At 38.7% G+C, this 22048-nt stretch overlaps 1 protein-coding gene across 1 annotated transcript in view; it reads right to left on the bottom strand.

Annotated features, from left to right (window-relative positions):
- Positions 1-7828: 7828 nt before the first annotated feature.
- LOC131952045 (gastrin/cholecystokinin type B receptor-like) overlaps positions 7829-22048 on the bottom strand; it is a 76795-nt gene continuing 62575 nt past the window's right edge. Inside the window, exons 3-7 of the mRNA XM_059314514.1 lie at positions 14667-14845; positions 13770-13958; positions 10996-11199; positions 10331-10432; positions 7829-7984 (exon numbers count right to left, since the gene is read on the bottom strand). Of these exons, the coding sequence (XP_059170497.1) occupies positions 7829-7984; positions 10331-10432; positions 10996-11199; positions 13770-13958; positions 14667-14845 (830 nt within the window). The remainder of the gene's footprint in view (positions 7985-10330; positions 10433-10995; positions 11200-13769; positions 13959-14666; positions 14846-22048) is intronic.

The following is a 22048-nucleotide window of genomic DNA, read 5'->3' as shown; positions in this document are numbered from 1 at the left end:
TAAATGAGCTGAGGGGCAGTGAATGATTGGAGGAAAAAAGATTGGAACAACTAGATTGTAGAAAATTGATTGGAACAACTAGATTGGAGAAAACTGATTGGAACAACTAGATTGTAGAAAACTGATTGGAACAACTAGATTGGAGAAAACTGATTGGAACAACTAGATTGTAGAAAACTGATTGGAACAACTAGATTGGAGAAAACTGATTGGAACAACTAGATTGGAGAAAACTGATTGGAACAACTAGATTGGAGAAAACTGATTGGAACAACTAGATTGGAGAAAACTGATTGAATGGAGCATAGGGGCGTCATGTGATAGTAATTGATGTATTTACACAAAAAAATAAATGGCACGTAGGGTAATGTTGAGGTGAGGAATTTGTATCTGGTTTGAGATTCATTGTATTGAGGTTTGAGAATCATTGTATTGAGGTTTGAGAATCATTGTATTGAGGTTTGAGAATAATTGTATTGAGGTTTGAGAATCATTGTATTGAGATTTGAGAATCATTGTATTGAGATTTGAGAATCATTGTATTGAGGTTTGAGAATCATTGTATTGAGGTTTGAGAATCATTGTACTGAGGTTTGAGAATCATTGTACTGAGGTTTGAGAATCATTGTACTGAGGTTTGAGAATCATTGTATTGAGATTTGAGAATCATTGTATTGAGGTTTGAGAATCATTGTATTGAGGTTTGAGAATCATTGTATGGAGTTGTGCTGCACTTTAAATTGTTTTGTTGATTTAGTGTAGTAAGATCTTAAACAGTTAAAGCGACAGAGAGCCATATCGTTAGTTATACGGTTGGGGTTCGACGCCTCTCTTCTCCAATAGCTAGTTTGGCTATCTCGTCAATGAGTCCATCCAGCTCTAATGGGTACCTCAGCTAAGTTGGAAGTGTCAAGATATGGTAAATGCCACACCCTGCCTGCTGAGTTTCTTTTTTTCAGCTCTTGTCCATCCACACTTTCAACATGTTTGGTACTGAGAACAGGGTCGGCCTGGTCGAGTCGGTAAAGCTAAACCGAAAAGTCTCGAGTTCGAATCCCCCGGGCAGATGAGGCTCGTTAGCTGGGACAGCCACTCTTCTAGGAGAGACAACTCCAAAATCAAACCAACCCTGCCTTGTAGTTTGTTCTTGTTTGGACAAAGGCTATGGAAGCAAATCCAAAAAGAAAAGCAGGCTGAAATCGAAGTCCACGGCCTATATGAAGCTTAACAAGTTGACATGTAAAACTTAATTGTGTTGGAGGGAATCCCTTCCAACATTACAATTAAGAACGAAGAAGAAAAAAGCTACCGAAAATAAGCTTTGACAGAGGAGGATTTAGTTAGTATGACCAATGGCATTCTTCTTTACATTTCCACAAAACTAATCAACCCACCGTGTATTAGCTGAGGTATTCACGATTAGACCAGACACCAACAATCCCTCTAAGGGGGAAAAAGCTAGCGTGTAAATTGTTTTGTGTGCGCAGTCTTCTTAAAGTCTTATACAAGGATATTTGTATTTTAAGAAATGACTGCGCGGCAGTTAAAAACTACTGCGCGGCCGCGCAACCGCGCATCTTAGAGGGAACATAAACATCAACACAGATCCAGAACACCAAAACTTGCCGATGGGGGTTAACTTCTGCTATCACTAAACTACACAATCCAAATATATTTAATTAGTATCGTCTAATTTCATAAAAGTTCCCATTATTATTTTTCCATTTTACCAACTTTTACGCACACTCTTATCATTATTTTATGACTTTCCAGTTTCGTAAGAATTCGTTTAAAACACCATCAAAATACGAGATGCGGCTTACGTGATCTATTATTAGTCCACGCCTGATTATTTCACCTGATTAGTTATATTTTTATTTAAAATGCGGTCTCCCTAATAACAGCTTACCTAACAATTTCTGAGTACTCGCCTAAATACATTTATACTCTGTTAACGTAGCGGGGTAGCGGATTTAATGACACCACACGTGTGATAGAATAAAGAGTTCCTTCTGATACAACATTGCGTCGTACGAAAATTGAACAATCTGAGAATCTGACCAAGTTTTAGGGGTTTTAATTAATGGATAAAACCTATCCCTCCTACCTCAACCCTCACCACCCAGCGGCGTAGCGACGGGGGGTACTTATGTCCACGGGCGCCGACCCTAAGGGCGCCATAAGAAGCTTATTTCAGTTGCTATTTTGAATTTTAAATTTAAAAAATATATGGATGGGGAGAGGGAGGGCGCCAAATCGAAAGTTTGTCCCGGGCACCGGGAGAGGTCGCTACGCCTCTGCCACCAATACCAAGACAAAAAATATATAAATGAAATAATACACTAGTTAGTACTAGAGTTTTTCTTCATTACTATATGTTATCAGGGACCAACGTGTATTTTTAGTATTGAAAGTCAGTCATTCTTTAAACAGACGGGTATGTAAAACAATGTACTAAGGGAAATAACAAAGATTTATTTTTGTTGAGCAAAATTGGCTTATTACTTCCCCTTAAAATAAATGAATAAATATTATTAGTTTTGTTGTCCGGTCATTATGTACTAAGGAAATAAATTAGCATTTAGTCAAAAATAAATTGTGACCATTGTTTTAAAAAAACTATTTCTTTTTCTTCAAACTGCAAATAATAAATTTGATTATTATTGTCGAATTTTGAAATATTCACAAGTTAGATAATCAATTTAAAAAACCACACCGTTCGAATTAATTGAGTTAGTTCCCTTAGTTTGCTTTATTCTTGGATAAGAAAATTAGCCAACTACTTAAACTGTTTAAAACACAATGGTTATTATATAAAGCTAGAGCATATTTATTCCTTTCTGCATCGCGTTAATCTTAAATTCTAGGTTACTCTAGTTGGGCGTTTTTGTTTCCATGGACACTATGATCACATGGAATCAACCCAAAAACATGTTCAGTAACATTTTATTTTATTTTTTTATTAAATGATATACTGATATACAAAGACATACGTTAATGATGAAGGCTAAATGCAATAGTGTATGTGAAAGATAGTCTCAGTTTAATTTTTTTTTTTTTAAATCTACTTCTAAAACCAATTGCAGTCATGGGACGTCGTGGTCGAATGGTAGAGCTTACGGGTGCTAACCCGATTGTCTCGAGTTCGGATTCTAAATGAATAAACAGATCTGACCCCTTACAACTACTGTATCTGTAAGCATCGCGTTTTTTTTTAATTTCATCACCTTAAAGAGGTTGGATGGGTGTCGAGTGGTAATCACTGATTCCTCATCATCTTTTCACGTTCGTTCCCGAGACACTTGGGGCAGATGAAGTAGAGTTCACCTGTTTCAGAAACCTGAGCATATGAAGGGATGGTGTGGTCAGCACTATTCCCAGCTGCCTTTTTTGTTTTCTAACGTGAGTCAGATACCCGTCAGATCTAAGTGGATTTTTAGATACATTCTACTGACTTGAACCCGAATACGAACTCGAAACTAAACAGTCTAGCGCTCTACCGCTAGGCCACGCCGTCCCATAGGGCACTGGATTGTAAAGCTTTAAACCTCGAGTTCGATTCCAGTGCTTTAGCTAGGGGGCATTTACACAACTCCAATACACCCCTAAACACAGTCATGTATAGACGACTGATTATCATAACATAGTACTCACTTTCATTACTGAGCTGAACGTCATTTTAAAAAAAAAACACGAAATCTACTTCATCTGCCACGGTGATGCTATAATGGGTTAATTACGTAAGATATAACCAGTCCTAAATATACATCATATGATCTAATTAGGATATATGTGCGGGGATAATATATAATGTCATCCACAATTCACTGTATATAAACAAAATAAAACTAGGTTGAAATTGGTGGCATTTTATTAGCATAAGAAATATGCATAAGTGAAAGGTCACAGTTAAAATGAACATATGAAAATGTCATACATCACATTAAATCGTATACATATAAGAATCATCACATTTTATATGCGATATTTTTAAAGTGTGTGTTGAAATGCATACCCCACAATGAAGCCAAGATATTAACAAACACACACACATCCACACGAACACACACACATTTATACGTTATATAATGAAAAATTGTCCTTTAGATAGAACGAGTGCGCTAAAACAAGAATTGTATAGTTGATGTGATTTTGTTTATCTTAGTCTCTCCACGCCATATGTTTGTATCTTTCTATTCTTGAAGTTAAGGATTTATTGATCTTATGGCGTAGCCTAGGTCACTTATGAATGAGTTGAAATAAAAATCGCGTTTAATTACTTTGATTAATACAATGTTTGACTTGAAATAGAAGTTAAGTATTATTACTTGGACCTATTCTTGTTTTTGAATGATCTATAGATCTTATGGCATAGCCTAGGTCACTAATGTCTGACTTGAAATACAAGTCACGTATTATGGCTTGGCCTACAAGTCAGGTATTTCATGACTTGGGCGAGGCTTCACGAATACTATCAGTCAATAAAATTCTCTAATCACACAACTGAACTCTACAACATCTGTTATTCCGAATTCTTGAAAAAAAAATTTCATAGATTAAAAAGTAGTATACCATAATTTCAAAAATAATATAACTATCAAATTAAATACAATAAATTACTGCTAAACTAACCCCTTTTTCTAAAGACACATTGTAACGCCTAGAGAAAAAAAAAATTCCATTCGCTGTAACGAAATTGTGTATTGGTAACACTCAAACTCAGATTTTAGTAACTATCGTTTATTAATTCAAAGCAAAAACTTGATGGAATTTCCTTTCATTCCCCTCACGTCCTCATTATTCAATCGCCAATGCATCTTGTTGACTGCAAGATTCCATGATCATTTCCGGTTTCGAAATCATAGACGGAAATTTATTTTTAGGCTTAATTTTTTAAAATCAAAAACATGTTGTTTTTTTGTTTCTTTTTTTTTTATAAAACGTTTTTATTTTTTACTTTTTATTTCACTTGTTCACAATAGAAATATCGATAAATCTGTGCTTTAAAAACAAAAAAAAAACTTTGTTTTGGTTTGGTTTAGTTTTTAAACCTGAGCGAATTGTTAAAGTACACGGCCTTTTTTATATTTCAGTCTTTTTCTATAATGCAGTGTTTGTTTATCTGTTTATCACAATTCTACGGCATATTATACTCCACGCAGAGGTTCTTCCAGCAAGCATCTATTGCCCCCCTCCCCCCCCCCCACGACAAATGTCTGCAGGTCTACCAAAACTTCTCTCCAAAAAATGTCAACCCCCCCCCCACCACCCCCCGGGGAGAAAAAAGTTTGAAATAAACACTGACTCCTCGTAGACTACAGTGGCTGAGTTATGTTGTTTTTAGCGCAATTTCCATTCTGGAGAATTGCGTTTATTAACTCGTCATTTCTGGGAATGGATGGATGAATGTATGGATGTATGAATGTGTGTCCGGGCTTTAAGTCGTATCTCCTCCTCAACGAAGCAATACCGATGACTAGTTCCAAAAACAATTATGTTAAGCAAGTTACGAGAAAGAACATAGGCCATAAAAATTCCGGGTTTCTTTCATGGATTTCCAGGAAAAGCCAAAAAACCTCGAAAAAATGCAGTTTTTGGCCTATATCTCGGCAACCAGACCATTTAGCGACTTGAAACATGTACCAATCGATTCCTGCCATAATTTAGAACAATATTGCCGAAGAAAGTTTTCAAAAATATCCTCTCGTTCGGTCACAAATTTTTAAATTACATAAACACCTACAAACCGATCGTTCTTCTAGCTTGAACGCACCCCAGCATTATACGTCAGAGCTATTTTTAGATAACATAAGGAAATTGCGCATAAATGTCACTAGAATTTTTTAATTAACTTGTTTTTCTTACGATAAATAAAATTTTAATTGTCCTCCCCTAAAAAATGCATAACTTTTACGACAACTTTTCTATATCCCTCCCCTTCCCCCTACCCCCCCCCCCCCACACACAGGTTCATTCACAGGGTATAATATGCCACCCCGTCCACCCCCATTTCTTCTGCTACATCCTTACTGTTTCATTCATTATTCTACCTCACGCTCAAGTAAAATCACGTAATGTAACACACGGGTTATATATAGTAACATGACAAGAGTTAAAAAACATTGGCAGTGCATGGCGAGTTTTTATGAACACGTGTTAAGGCATGCCCCTCCCCCTCCTCTTTCCTCTCCCCAGGGTCGTCTTAGTAACTCACCCCTGACGTCACTTCCGGTGAGCTGTTCTACTGACCTCAGCAGGCTGATGATCTTTTACCGAATGTCAACAAACAGAACGTTTGATTAGATTGGTATTCAAGAAAATCATTATATGTTGATTCATAGTGGGTGATAGTGGAAAAATTTTTGGGATGGGTGTGGGGGGGGGGGGGGAAGATGTGGCATGGGTGTAGATAGACAGAGGAAATACAGTAAATTGTTCAACGACTTTGATAAACCAATCACAATAACAACGTGAGTTTGTACCTTAAAGCACATTCTTGACCCAATAGAAGCGGCTTACCGTAAACCTTATGAAAACCTAGCAGAAAATAGTACATACCGTAAACCTTCTAACGATCTAGCAGAAAATGTGTTTCATACAGAAAACATTATAAAAAATTATCAAAACATAGTATATACCTTAAGCCTTTTAACAATATTAGAACCTGTATTATACAGTAAAACTTCTAACCAAGTAGTAGAAATTATGTTTTAAATTACATTTTCCAGTACAAAACTGTACTAAATTAGTGACAAGTGCAAATTTGAAAAATACATCAAACAACAAAATTCAAACAAAGATTTTAAAAGTTGCATGAGGATTTTTTGGTACATGGTTTAACAACACTTTGGTCAGCGGATAACAAAAGAATGGAACACTCACGCCAATCAAAGTTTATAATTGCACATTACGAAAATTGCTTTTCAACACAGCCAACAGTTTGTCTACATTCATAGATATAATTAACAACTTTTAACCATCATTATTTGAGTGTTCTGTGTGTCGGACTGTACATATAAGAGTATATCCAACATCGCTGATTTCCGGAAATGAACGAAGAGCCTCGTTTCAAAACGCGATTTTTCGTTACGATAAAAAAAATAAAAATAAAATAAGATAAACAAAGAAGGATCAGTCACTTATAGAACTTCCATCACATCCTAGCTTTTTATGTTCTAGATTTTAAAAAAAAAGAAATTCAAATTGGATTGATTTCTTTGACTCGAAAGACGATTGGATGATGCATCTTGAAGATCCAAGCAGGATCTAGGTAGATGGTAAAAACCCGTCAGATGTTTGTCAAGTATCAGGCCCTCTCTCTCTCCCTACACAGCTGATGGATCCAAGGAACACGACGTTACCGACACATCTTGGAATCAGCTGTCGCAGAAGCGGCCGAAAGGAAACCTTAGTATTCCTATCCCACGAGGGGCTCCGGCCCTGAATAATTTTAGAGTTTTGTCTTGATAGATTGGTCTGCGTCTTCATCCAACAAGCTTTATCTGCTATGGGTTTTGAACTGGGGATTTGACTTTTGTTCTGCCATCCGACCACGCTGACTCTTAATTAGTAGCACTTTGTCTTAATGTGTTTGTTTTTTTCGTTTCTCGGAACATAGACCATGCAACGCTTTCGAAGTCAACTCTTAAGAAAGTCCTACAGTTGGAGTTTAAGCCAACGCATGGTTTGTCTGAAGATCTTTCGAGTTGTCTCTCATCAGACGTCTTATCGCACGTCATTTCCGGGCATAACTACGTCATTCCCTGGCATAAATACGTCATTCCCCACATTCTGACGTCAGCTTCTTTCGGATCGCATTTCCAACCAATCACACATCCGCCCCCAGCATCGCCCGCGATTCGCCTTTACACGTGATGACGTCAGAGACTTTGTTGCCCTCTACTTCCGTCACCTTTCGACCAATCATCTTGTAGCACGGGGACTTGGTGGAGCTGTTCTCACTTCTGCTGATGGAAAGATTTACCTGTGAGGGAAAAAACAAAACAGGTAGATTTAGACGCGAAGAAAAATAAGAATTTAAAATGAGACGTTGACAATTGACACGTTTTGAAGATGTAATTTTATAATAATTGTAATTAATAAATCTGCAAATAACTCAACAAATTGATTTTTAGAAAATGCTGGCTGTCAAATTAATAATTAAACGCACTCAGTTTTATCACGCTTCAGAAAATAAAATATTTTAAAATTATCTTCAGGCTATTTTTTTTTTAAATAATAACTAATGGTAGAGCCCCCACATATAATTTATCATCAAAATATTCCCTTTCGTATGAAATAAAAGAAAAAAATCCCATTTTAAATTGGAAAAAAATAATTCTATTTCATAACAGCAAAAAATTTCCATTTCATATTGAATTAAAATTTTCATTTGAAAGCAAATATGCGAAATAGTAATACTACTACTTCCTAACTGGTTTTTGTTTTATAAAAACCATTTTCACATTATTTTAAATCAAATTACTTAAAGATTTTTCTAGAAACGAAATAGGTTAAGCTGTTAAAAGATCGTTCACACTTAGTTACTCAGAGATACCGAATGTTTTTTTTTAATTCTGCAGAAGGGAGGTGGGAGGGAGCAGTGTTTCTTTCAGGCTTTTTTTCCCCCGGTGAGGCACATGAAAATTTCGGAGGGGGGGGGGTGGTTGACTAAATGACTAAATTTTCTGGGTGGAAGGACACTGATAAAAGTATATATTTTCTATACGAATTCTATTTCGCTTAGTGGGGGGGGGGGGGGGGGGGGGGGCGGTAGACACGGTATACATTTCTCCCCCCTCCCCTCCCTTCCCCGAAGAGATGCATGAAAGAAACTGTGAGAGGGAGGCTGGTTTGTTTTTGTACTCTAGCTGACGTCAGAAGTAGCTTCATGAAATGCTAAAAAAAAATTAACTTAATTTTCTTTTTTAATTCTGGTTAAAATTTCAATATGTAGGCCATTCCAGACTTCTTTACGTGCGTAAATGTTATTACGATTTCAATTTAATTGATTATTGAAATGCCGTGGTATTTATACGACGTATGAAATCCTAACTCAATAACAAATATGATGAATAAATAAATGCTAATTTTAAGATGATTAAACTGTTTGATGATCGAGTTCACGATTTTGACCAGGATGTGGATACGATTTGGATATCAAGTGGATAACAGGATGTGGATACCATGTGGAAATCTAGTGGATAACAGGATGTGGATACCATGTGGATACCATGTGTATATCAAGTGAATAACAGGATGTGGATACCATGTGGATATCAAGTGGATATCAAGTGGATAATAGGATGTGGATACAATGTGGATATCAAGTGGGTAACAGGATGTGGATACCATGTGGATATCAAGTGGATAACAGGATGTGGATACCATGTGGATACCATGTGGATATCAAGTGGATAATAGGATGTGGATACAATGTGGATATCAAGTGGGTAACAGGATGTGGATACCATGTGGATATCAAGTGGATAACAGGATGTGGATACCATGTGGATACCATGTGGATATCAAGTGGATAACATATTGATCTGACTGACCAATGGCAGCAACTCACGACAACATGGCGCGTTGTTAAGGACGCTTGCCATGTGTTTAGTTTATGTTGGGACTACAGTACCTACTCGTCGCATTGAAAATGTGCGACCGCATGCAATGCGAAACACGTCATAAGCGTAGATGCCCAGCACTCCATTAGTCTAATGTTAGACAAATTGTCAGCCCAGCGACGCATTGGCTCAAACGCCCAATAATACAGTACACAGCCAAAAATGTAGAAGCCCAATGCACGAAAATCAATTAGCCATAACAATTCGTTAATCCAATCATCAATTTGCCCAGCTATGCATTACTCAAATGCCCTACAATAAATTTTTCTTACAGGTTAAACAATTGATTTGCCCAACAATACACTAGCCATATAATCTATTAGCCCAACAATAGCCAAATAATCTATTTGCCCAACTATTCATAAGCCAAACAGTCTATTAACCAAATGTTAAGCAGCATATTAACACAACAATGTATTAGCCTAAATGTCCGAAAATTCATTAGCCCTGACATTTCATCAATAAAACCATCCTTCATTAGCCCAACAAGACTAATTAGCCCATCTATACATTAGCCCGAATGTCCAACCATCCATTAGCCCAATCATCCATTAGACCAAAAATTCGTAGGCTGGCCATACATAGCTCAAATATCTAACAATCCATTAGTCAATCAATCCATTACCAATTAAACAAAACAATTAAAACAGCCCACTAATACCATCCATGCACTCTGCCCCCTCCCCCCCCCCCCCCTGACTTACATTTCTCTGTTTCCTTGACCTCAGCTTTGGACATTGACATTTGACCATCCGAAGCAGAAACGTCTTGAAGCCTTTGTGCATAAAACAGTACAAGATGGGATTCTGGGTAGTAAATAAAATAGTAATCATCAACTAATAAGAGTAATTACTTTAATTAGAAATTGTATAAATCTATATACATCATATAAAACGTTTTTTTTTTTAAAAATACAACAGAATGTTACGACAATATTTATCAACTTTTTTCACAATGTAATGGACGAAATTTATTTATGTAAATAATTTTCCTGAACTCCCTTAAGATATGTTAGTTAAATTGCAAGTATATTTGAGGTTGGGATTACGCATCCGAGTCCCGTATGATGTCATTGAATCCATTCAGTTCTAACAATACCTGACTCAAGATGGGGAAATGTCAGCATAGGTCTCCGTTCAGGTGTGACAAACAAACTCACACGCACGCACACACACACACATACACACACGCACACGCACAAACACACACTCATACACGCACATGCACGCACACACACATACACACATACTCATACACACACGCACAAACACACGCACACACACATACACACACACTCATACACACACACATACACACGCACACACACACATATACACACACACACAAGCATCCCGCAGGCGACACCTACCTGCGCGCTGTTGGAATGACCCAGCAGCAGAGCCACAGGGTACAGGGAGATGAGGTCCAGGGAGCCGGTGACCTCAAAGTCCAGGCAGATGGTCAGGATGTGGTAGGGCAGCCAGCTGGCGGCGAACAACACCGACACGATGATCATCATCAGCGCCAGCCGCCGTCTTGCGATCAACACGTCGTCTTGGTTGTTCATGGAGTTCTGGGGGAGGGAGGGGGGGGGGATACAGGTGGGTTATGAGTAGGTAACAGGTGTGTCAGAAAATAAGGGAGGGGGGATACAGTCATAAAATAAGGGAGGGGGGATACAGGTAGGTTATGGGTAGGTAACAGGTGTGTCAGAAAATAAGGGAGGTGGGGGGATACAGGTGGAATATGAGTAGGTAACAGTTGTGACAGAAAATATGGGAGGGGGGGGGGGAGATACAGGTGGGTTATGAGTAGGTAACAGTTGTGTCAGAAAATAGGGGAGAGGGGGAGGAGATAGAGGTGGGTTATGAGTAGGTAACAGTTGTGTCAGAAAATAGGGGAGAGGGGGAGGAGATAGAGGTGGATTATGAGTAGGTAACAGTTGTGTCAGAAAATGGGGGAGGGGGGCAGGGTCAGAACATAGAGAGGTCATAGGTCAGAATATGTGGAGGTCGTAGGCAGTGGCGTAGCGAGGTCGGGTGTCACCCGGTGCGGCACTTAAAATGTCACCCCCCCCCCCCCCCCCCAGAAGCGTAGCGACCTTTCCCGGGGACAAACTTTCAAATTTTCGATTTGCCTCCCCCCCCTCAAACTTTCGATTTGCACCCCCCCCACAATTTTTTCTCTATATATTTTGTTATTTTTGCCTTGGTGTCACCCCTCCCCCCTAAATGGAGTCACCCGGTGCGGTCCGCAGCCCCCCCCCCCCTCGCTACGCCTCAGGTCGTAGGTCCAGAGTTTCTTTCAGGCATCTCTTCGGGGGAGGGGGGAAGGGGAGTCGCCCCCCCCCCTGAAGAAAGTCTACCGCCCCACAACCGAAATGGAATGTGTATAGAAAATGTATAATTTTTACAGTGTCGTCGTCCCCTCCACCATCCCGGAGAAAAAAAGTCTGGAAGAAACACTGCGTAGATCATAAGTCATACCGTGCGTAAGTAGTAGGTCTATAGAATATTGGTTTATTCTAAATTGTGGATCAGAAAATAGGTAGGTCAGAAGTAAAAAATACCGAGGTCTTAGTTCATAGGTCAGAAGAGGGTTAGGTCATAGTTCATAACATTGGAAGGAGCATAGGTAGGTCCCAATTGAGAAAACATGTAGGGACCAATGTCGGGGTGTTTAGTTCATAGGTCAGAATATGGGAAGGTTATAGGTCTCAAGTCTGACCAAATAAAAGGTTATAGGTCTCAGGTCAAGCCTTTTCTGTTACGTCACAACACGGGTTATATGTATCTCATATTTCTAAAAGACATATTGAGGTTAGACTTTAGAACATTGATGTAGTAAATAAATCAAAACGATGTGGGTATAAATTAAACGTTAGAACATGTGTTGATGATCTTGATCTGTTTAAAGGCAATTAGGTAATTAGTATTAATTAGTTATCATTGCTTTTAATTACTTCTGCCAGTAAACTTGTCAACTTGTCATTTTCAAAAAAAAATAATGTAAGAACATAATCTTTGTCAAGAACAAAAGAAAAATGAAGATTGTTCTTTTCACGACAGGTTAAGGTGGAACTTGAGATTTGTGGAAAATGCTTTCAACATTAATATTGATTAAAAGTATTAAATTGCGGTTTGTTAATTAGTTATTTTGTCGAAACAAAAAAAAAGTGAAACTGAGACCGTAATTTTTTATTTTATTTTTATTTTTTGCTTCCTGGTGTGTCTTAATTGCATGTTCAGAAGCCGGAACATCTCCCTCATCGTGAATTAATTATATTCAGCCCCACACACACCCACACCCACCCACACACCCGCACACACACTCGTATGTGAATATCTGAATAAATATACGTCTGCGTCTTTGAATTTACGCTAATGATTCTAGACTTGGGGGGGGGGGGGGTGTTTAGTCCAGTATTCGTACATGATTATTGACCACAAACACAACAGTAATGTACTGCTAGGTATCGTGCAGGATCTCTATAGAAAGCCTACCAAGGTTTCTGCCTGTGACAGAATCATGAATGGGACAGTTGGGGTGGGGGGGGGGGGTTGTAGAGCGATAGACTGATAAACCCTAAAGTCTCAAGCTTGGATCTCTAGTGCGTAGAATTTCCTTGAGAAAGTAAAGACTTGCTGGGCAATATACTGACTACACTATTCAATCTTATGGGACGGGATGGTCAAATGGTAGAGCATACAACTGCTAACCCAAAAGTCTCGAGTTCGAAACAAGGATCAAGTCCACACATCCATGATGAGTATCTGTAAAAGCGGCAGGGCACAGTGCCTCTTCATATACCGAGGTCTAAGAAATAGGTGAACTCTACTTCACTTGCCCCAATGGACCGTCAGGATCGAAAAAGGGAACGTTTATCCTTTCTTTTTATTGTGTTCACAACTTTAACTGCCGACAAGGGTAGCTAGGCATTCATGTTGGCACAAGTTCTAGATACGCAAGGGTAGCTAGGCACTCATCTTGGCACAAGTTCTAGACACGCAAGGGTAGCTAGGCATTCATCTAGGCACAAGTTCTAGATACGCAAGGGTAGCTAGGCATTCATGTTGGCACAAGTTCTAGATACACAAGGGTAGCTAGGCAGTTCGTTAAGTTCTAAACCTACCAACCACGTACCTGTCTCTGTAGGTTGCTATCGCGGGCCCAGAGGCGGACCCCTATGAGGGTGTAGAGGACGCCGAGAGCGCCCCCAGGCACGAGGTAGATGCAGACGACGATGGCGATGTCGTAGACCTGCCGGAGCTCGGGGCTGGGCCAGCTCTCCGTGCAGTAGACGTTGTTGTTGAAGTGTTCGTGGGAGATGACCTGGGGACGGGGTGGAGGGTGGGGTTAGTGACCGGATGGTTGTTTCAGTCTTATTGTCGGTTGTCTGGTTAGGGGACGGGGGTGGGGGTCACATTGGGGTCGGAGAATGGGGGTGAGTGACCGGAAGGTTTTTTCAGGCTTATTGTCTGTTCTCTGGGGGGGGGGGGGGGGTCACCTAGAGGGTGGAGGGTGGGGTCAGTGACCGGAAGTTGGGTAGTTTCAGTCCTATTGTGTGTTCTCTTGGGGAAGGGGGGCGGGGTCACCTAGAGGAACGGGTCGTGGATCAGTGACCGGATGTTAGGTTGTTTCAGGCTTATTGGGGGGGGGGGGGGGTGTGACTTTGGGTGGAGAGTGGGGGTCAATGACCGTAACTAGAGTTGTTTCAGTCTTATAGTGTGCCGTCTGGGGAGGGGAGGAATCACCTAGGGTGGGGGGGGGGCGGGGTCAGTGACAGAAATTTGTTGTTTCAGTCGTATTTTCTGTTGTATGGATGGGGGAGGGGAGATCTCAACTAGGGGGAGGAGTTTGGGGATCCGTGTCTATTTTCTGGGGTTGGGGGCCTCGTGGGGGGTGGAGGGTGGGGGGTCAATGACCGGAAGTTGAGTTGTTTCAGTCGTACTGGTTGTATGTCTCAGTCGGATAGTTATTTTTATGACTGAGTCTAACTCACAATTTTTAGCCCCTTTTCCCAGCTAGTTCAAACCTCACCTGGTTCACGAGCGCTACCGGCATGGCCACCACAGCTCCGGTCACCCACGTCATAACGATTAGGCGCCGGACCCGGCTGACCGTGAAGATCTGCCGGTTCCTCATCGGGTGCCGGATGGCGAAGTAGCGATCTAGGCTCATCAGGACGATGGTCAATATGCTGGCTACTAGGCACACTCCTGGGGGGAAAAAAAGTGTGGTGTATGTAATATGTAATATTGGTAGTAATGTTTCATTTAATTTTTTTTTTCATTGTCAAAATGAAGTAAAATTCATCTATTTCAGTAAATCGGCATGTATACAATTACTGTGGTCAGTTTTATAACAGGCCAACTTTATTTTCCTTAAGATGAGTCAGGTATACATCAGAGATGAGTGGAGTCAGGGACGTCCTACGAACTTGAGGGACGGAGTGGTCTAGCGGTAGAGAGCTGGACTGCTAACCCGTAAGTCTCGAGTTTAAATCCGGGTTCAAGTCAGTAGACCGTCACTGAGTCCACCCAACTCTGATGGGTACCTAACTCACGTTAGAGAAAGTAAGGCGGTTAACCACACTATCACTTCATATGCCGAGGTTACAGAAACAAGTGAACTCTACTTCACTTGCCCTATAGACCGTCAGGTTCGAAAAGGGAACTCGAGACTTTCGGCTTTGCAGTCAGGTGCGCTACAACCCAACCACGATGTCCTGTAATATTTTAGAACAACGATGTGTCGGCCACACCACTTAAACCCAGCTAGTTTAAGATGCAGTAAAGCAAGCTTAAAAACACCCCCGACAAAATGCTTTTGAACGCACCCAACAAACAGAAAGGAAATAAATATCAATTTTCTTTAGCAACACAAGAAAAATAAACCGGTAGTGATCTCCCCTAAACTTTCTCGAATATTCTTATATAAAACAACAGGGGATGGTAACTGGGGATATAGTTATGATTTTTAATCCATTTTAAATACTTAAACTTTTAAAAATAGAATAGAATCTCATAAAAAAAACATTGCGCACCAAGCAAACGCCGAATAAAAACGCGTATAATAGTGCGCAATATTATTAGTACTTTAAAAATTTACATTAGTTTTTTGAGAAATCGGAAGTAGCGTAAATTACTACTTCCAGTCAACGGAAATTACTCAAAATTTAACAGAAGGTAGAGAATTAGATCTTTTACTTACATGTGAAATTTCATTTATCTATCTGAAATAGTACTCAAGTTATAGGCTTTTGAAAAATTCAAAGTAGGAAAAGTACCACTTCCGGTTATCGGAAATCGCTCAAAAGTTGATACGGATCTACGATTTTGATAAAATACTTATATATGAAATTTCATCAACCTAGCTGTAACGGTACTCAAGTTATCGTGTTTACACACGGACAGACACACAGACACACACACACACAGACATACGGACAAGATTGCAAAATTATGTTTTTCCGTATCAGTGAGGTGTAAAACGTCGAGATTTGTAAAAATCTCGATTTTTTTTTTTGCACGATTACAATACTTTCTCTATACTACGTATATACGAGAAAGTAAAAATGTTAATACCCTTAGCAATCAACGCTTCTATTTGAAATAATGTAGCGAAAACTGTAGCTATTTTGTTGGTTTTTTGTGCATTTAAAAAAATTAAATGCACCAAACTAAACGATATATATATATATATATATATATATATATATATATATATATATATATATATATAGGCCCTATATATATATATATATATATGTGACCTAGTGTATTTGCATATCCTGCCCGCAGCGCCAAATGTAACGAGACTATTTGCCTGTAGTGCCAAATGTTAACGAGTTCTGCTCGACAACGCCAAATGTTACCGAGTCTAACCACTCATTCTACACAACATCGACCACAGTATAGATACTCGAAGATGCAGGTTCGCTATTGATCCTTTTATTACATGAATCAAAGAAATGCTTCACAATAATATAATGAATCAAAAGGAATGCTTCACAATAATAGTTTGAATCAACTGACTCCCAACAGTCCTCACTAGTCTTCATATAACTGAATACACATGTCTATCGTCCTTCTTAACACAATATAACCAACTTGATACTGCCACACAGACTGACTGATCGAGATAGAGAGAGACTGAGAGCTCAGCCGTCGCCTTCCTTATATCCCCTTCGTATCCGTAGTCGTATTCGGTTCTATCATAATCGTAATCGTAATCGATTCTAATCGTTGCATCAGAATGTTAATTACGCCGCTTCTGTCGTACAGTCCGATTTAATATAACATCTGCACTGTTTCGTCAGCCAAGTCGTGTCAAAGTTGACAGCGCTTGTCGTATCCTTCCAAACTACGCCGTGGCTTTATGATCGTTATCAGTTGGCTTATCAGTCCAACACCTGCACTATCGCGTTCTCAACAATAGTGACTAGTAACTAGGCCCACCCTAGTTACATATATATATATATATATATATATATATATATATATATATATATATATATATATATATATATATATTTATATACAATTTATTTTTTTACTAAGTTTTTTATTATTTTTTTTTAACACTATGAAAAAAAAACTATTTTTATTGCACTTTGCCAAAACTGTAGCTATTGTGTTACCTATAGTGCATTTAAAAGCTGGTGATTATAGAGTATTTTAAACTTTTTTTTAATTTTCTATTTAATAGTGTTTGTAAAGATATAAGTGTAAGCGGATACTAAATTTAGAAAAAACAATTAGTACCATAATTACTCTTTTTATTTTCTTCTCAAGTATGTCGAGATTTTCGTTAAAAACAGTTTCCTTATAACACGACCAATAACTCTCAACGACATTTATCTGCCCTTTGTTGTCGGATTTGAATACATCCATGAACACAGTTCATCAGACTGAAAGAGTGATCACAACAACATAACATTGTTATCTCCCCTTTTGTGATGGAAACTTTTTAAAATTAATTTTCTTTCCCTGACTAATTTAATATATTAGTAGATTAGGAATGAGAAATTCTGGTGTTATTTTCTAAAACTTTCCCTGGGAAGTTTGAAAGATATAGCTACAACAGTATGGGACAACAAATTTGACAACAAACGAAACCCAGTCTTCATATTGATAATAATGATTATGGTGATAAAGATGTTGTAAGGCAGCCTTCAAAAGATGATACATATAAAAGATGAACAATATAAAACATTACCTACATACAAGATGACCGTTATAAAAGATGACCCTTATAAAAAATAAACTATAAAATACCAGCTTTAATTAAACATCAAAGGACTTAATTAGTAAGTGTAGCAGTCTAACAAAAAACGCAATCAACACTTAATGTGCAGACTTCACAAAACACCCATTAACAGTTAAATTACAGCCTTTTCTGAAGACTTCTTCAAGCATTCAGCTTTATAAAAAAGAACAATTTACACAGAACGCGGCTAGGTAGGAAAATATGGATACTGACTAATTGGATTTAAATTATGTAAATACTGTATTGGCATAAACCTGGACAACACCCCCCCCTCCCTAAATAGAGGTTTAATTAAGGGAATGCTAATGACAAAAAGAAAAAAAACTTAGCTATAGGAAAACTCAAAATGGAACGGCGTGGTCGAATGGTTGAACATACGACAGCTACAATGAAAGTCTCGAGTTCGAATCCAGCTTCAAATCCAGTCTTCCCAGCTCACGATAGGAAAAGCAAAAGCGGCTGGGCTTAGTGCTGACTACCTAATCCTTTCATATGCCGAGTTCACAAGAACCAAATGAACTCTGTTTCACTTGCCCAACGGACCGTCAAGTTCGAAAAGGAAATTTACAGATACAGAAAGCGGAAACAAAATTATGTGATGAGTTCAATGACCTAAAGGATTAGGCTCTAATCTTAGTCAACATAGTCCAGCTACTTTAATCCGACATGTCTAGGGCTGTCAGGTGTTAATTAATCAGGACTAGCGACAAACGATGTTTTTTTAAATAAACCGGGAGTGATCTCCCCTAAACTTTCTCGAATATTCTTATATAAAATAACAGGGGATGGAAACTCGGGCTATAGACATGATTTTTAATCCATTTTAAATACTTAAAGTTTTAAAAATAGAATAAAATCTCGTAGACAAATTAATTGCACACCAAGTGAACGCAAATAAAAAAAGCGCATAATAGTGCGCAATATTATTAGTACTTTTAAAATTTACATTAGTTTTTTGAGAAATCGAAAGTAGCGTAAATTACTACTTCCAGTCAACGGAAATTACTCAAAATTTAACAGAAGGTAGAGAATTAGATCTTTTACTTACATGTGAAATTTCATTTATCTATCTGAAATAGTACTCAAGTTATAGGCTTTTAAAAAATTCAAAGTAGGAAAAGTATTACTTCCGGTTATCGGAAATCGCTCAAAAGTTGATACGGATCTACGATTTTGATAAAATACTTATATATGAAATTTCATCAACCTAGCTGTAACGGTACTCAAGTTATCGTGTTTACACACGGACAGACACACACACGGACAGACACACACACACACAGACATACGGACAAGATTGCAAAATTATGTTTTTCCGTATCAGTGAGGTGTAAAACGTCGAGATTTGTAAAAATCTCGATTTTTTTTTTTTGCACGATTACAATACTTTCTCTATACTACGTATATACGAGAAAGTAAAAAAGCGAAACTATTTTAATTTCCTTATCGGATTTTACCGGAAATTGTATCTGTAAAGACAACAGAGGTAATTTGGTTTTAATAAGACTTCAGATTCTTTAACTTGCCCGCAACGTATTTCAGAAACTGTTTCATAAGATAGTCAAAATTAAGCTATATAGCCACTGATCGCGTGCTACCAGATAGCCACTAAACATATGTTATAAGATAGCCACTAAACCTATGTTATAAGATAGCCACTAAACATATAGTCCTACTACCAGATAGCCTTTGAGCCTAAACCACCAGGTAGCCACTAAGCCTATGCTACCAGATAGCCACTGACTCCACCTAGCTCTAAAGGGTACCTAACTCAAGTTAGGGAATTAAAGGCCGCTTGGCATAGTGCTGATCACATTATCGCTTCTTAAGCCGAGGCGAAGAAACATGCACTTCATCTGCCCAATGGATCGCTAGGTCTAAAGAGGAATCTTTATTTTACTATGTATTTTTTAATTAGTACAAATCGATTAGCTTTCGTAGTCATTAGTTTGAACCATCTCCTGTAATTGTTTTTAAGGTTTTATTTTAAACAATAAATAAATTGTACAATTGCAGCGAAAATTACAATTATTTTTTTTGAAGATTTCACTTATTCATATTTATAGTTAATATTTGGAAAAAAAACAGATTCTTTATCTCCGGGATGTTGCCCAAAATGTGAAACTGCAAGAGGTTTAATCAAACATAAGCCAAACAAATCCAACAAAAATAATTTAGACAAACGATTTTTTAAATAGCCAGTGAAATACAACAAAAATATAGCAGAGATATCCAACAAAAATAAATCAGAGATATTCAACAAAAATAAGTTAGACAAATTCAACGAAAATAAGGTAGGCTAATCAAAAACAAAAAATGACAAAGAAATCTAACAAAAATAATTTGGACAAATTCAAGAAAAATATGCCAGGGAAATACAACAAAATAAGCCAAAGAAATCCAACAACTGCATCAAGAAAACCCAAAACATCTTAATACGAATGTGTCATATATTATTAATTTCTTTTCTGGCAGTCTGACGTAAATTAAATACGGTGCGGCTAAACTAAAAGAATCTTCAATAATCGCAGTCTGACCAATTGTCAGGTCTAGCATCGGATATAGCCGATGTCTTCAATCTATCCTAAGCCCGGCTCAAAACAAATCTGGAAACCTATTTTCATCCATTATCACGTAAAGGTTTTTCAGTGTGGCACGGTCAGAGGCGTAGCGACCCTTCCCGGCGCCCGGGGACAAACTTTCAATTTGGCGCCCCCTCGGGAGCAAATTGTCAATTTGCACCCCCCTCAAACTTTCGATTTGCACCCCTCCCCCTCAAACTTTCGATTTGCACCCCCCCCCCCTCTCAAACTGCAAAAATGCAGCTAAAATGACATTTTAATTTGTTTTTACAACCCATTTTGGCGCCCTCTAAGGTCGGCGCCCGGGGACATATGTGCCCCCTGCCCCCCCCCCCCCATCGCTACGCCTCTGGACTCGGTTATGATTTACCTTCAGCTAGCACAGACAGGCAATAGATTAGAATCCCGAAAGGAAAGAGGAAAGTAGGTAGGCCAATACAAACTTGGAAAAAGGTCAGCTGTAAGTGAAGCTGAAGCAGTCGGAATGACGTGGACCCAACTTGGAGCAATCCTCCAGAACAGAGTACGACCAGAGTTTCTTCCAGGCATCTCTGCCGCCCCCCCCCCCCTTCCCGAACGAAATGGAATTTATATAGAAATTATATACATTTAATAGTGTCCGCCCCCCGAAGAAAGTCTATCGCCCCCCCCCCCCCCCCCCCCCCGAGAATTTCAAGTGCCCCCCCCCCCCGGAGAAAAAAAGTCTGGAAGAAACACTGAGTACGATGGAGAGGTGTCGCATTTCTATGCTCCACATAGGGTCCACAGAAATTTCAAAGGGAACTTTTTACACTTAAATAACAATAATATAGCATCAAAATTACTTTGAGAATAATTAGTCTTGAATAATTAAATTAAACGTAATTTAACCTCTAGTCTGTACTGGGCATAAACCCTTCATCGTTGTAGCTGTCTATTACTGGATCCATGTTTAACCGAGATTAACAAAATCTAAAAAAGTACATAGACTAATAACCACATGCCAATATGACAAGAAGGGGGGGGGGTGTGGCTAAAGTTTATGTAGTAGCTTGTGTAACTACCTGAAGAACAAAATTACAAAGTGCTGACGGGAGATGGACGAGGGTGAAACATAATCTTTCACTGTGAGCGCTGTTTGCTACCGGCACCATCAGACAGTGAGTACAACGGCGGAAGTACGTTCACGAGAAAATTTACTTTTAGAATAGAGGAGGTGGGTGGTGTAATGGAGAACAACATCTCACTGGGTAATTCACAGCCTGTCAGATGGGTGAACTACTTTCTGTGGCCCCGGCGTACTAAGGAACTGTACTGCAAAGTTAACATCAGTGCACCGACGACTTACCCTTGAACTAATGTCACAATAAAATGCTGCTTAGAATAGCCAGAAAGTCTAATATCTAATCAAAATGTGTAGGCCTGTTCAGCATATTGAGATGCTAAACGTGTGTAACACCACTTTAAAAAATATTGTTAAAAAAATGTATTTTCCTTTATTATCGAAAATTGCCAAAAGACGAACAAGAAAAGTAAAGTACCATTTAAAGTCTGATGGTCAAAGGGGTAAAGAGATGACCACGCCATCAA

The sequence above is a fragment of the Physella acuta genome, unplaced genomic scaffold, assembly GCF_028476545.2.
Source record: "Physella acuta isolate Inbredline_101_S28 unplaced genomic scaffold, ASM2847654v3 ptg000847l, whole genome shotgun sequence".
Taxonomy (NCBI): Eukaryota; Metazoa; Mollusca; class Gastropoda; family Physidae; genus Physella; species Physella acuta.
Note: the sequence above shows the minus strand (reverse complement) of the source record. Positions and strands in the feature narration are given on the sequence as shown.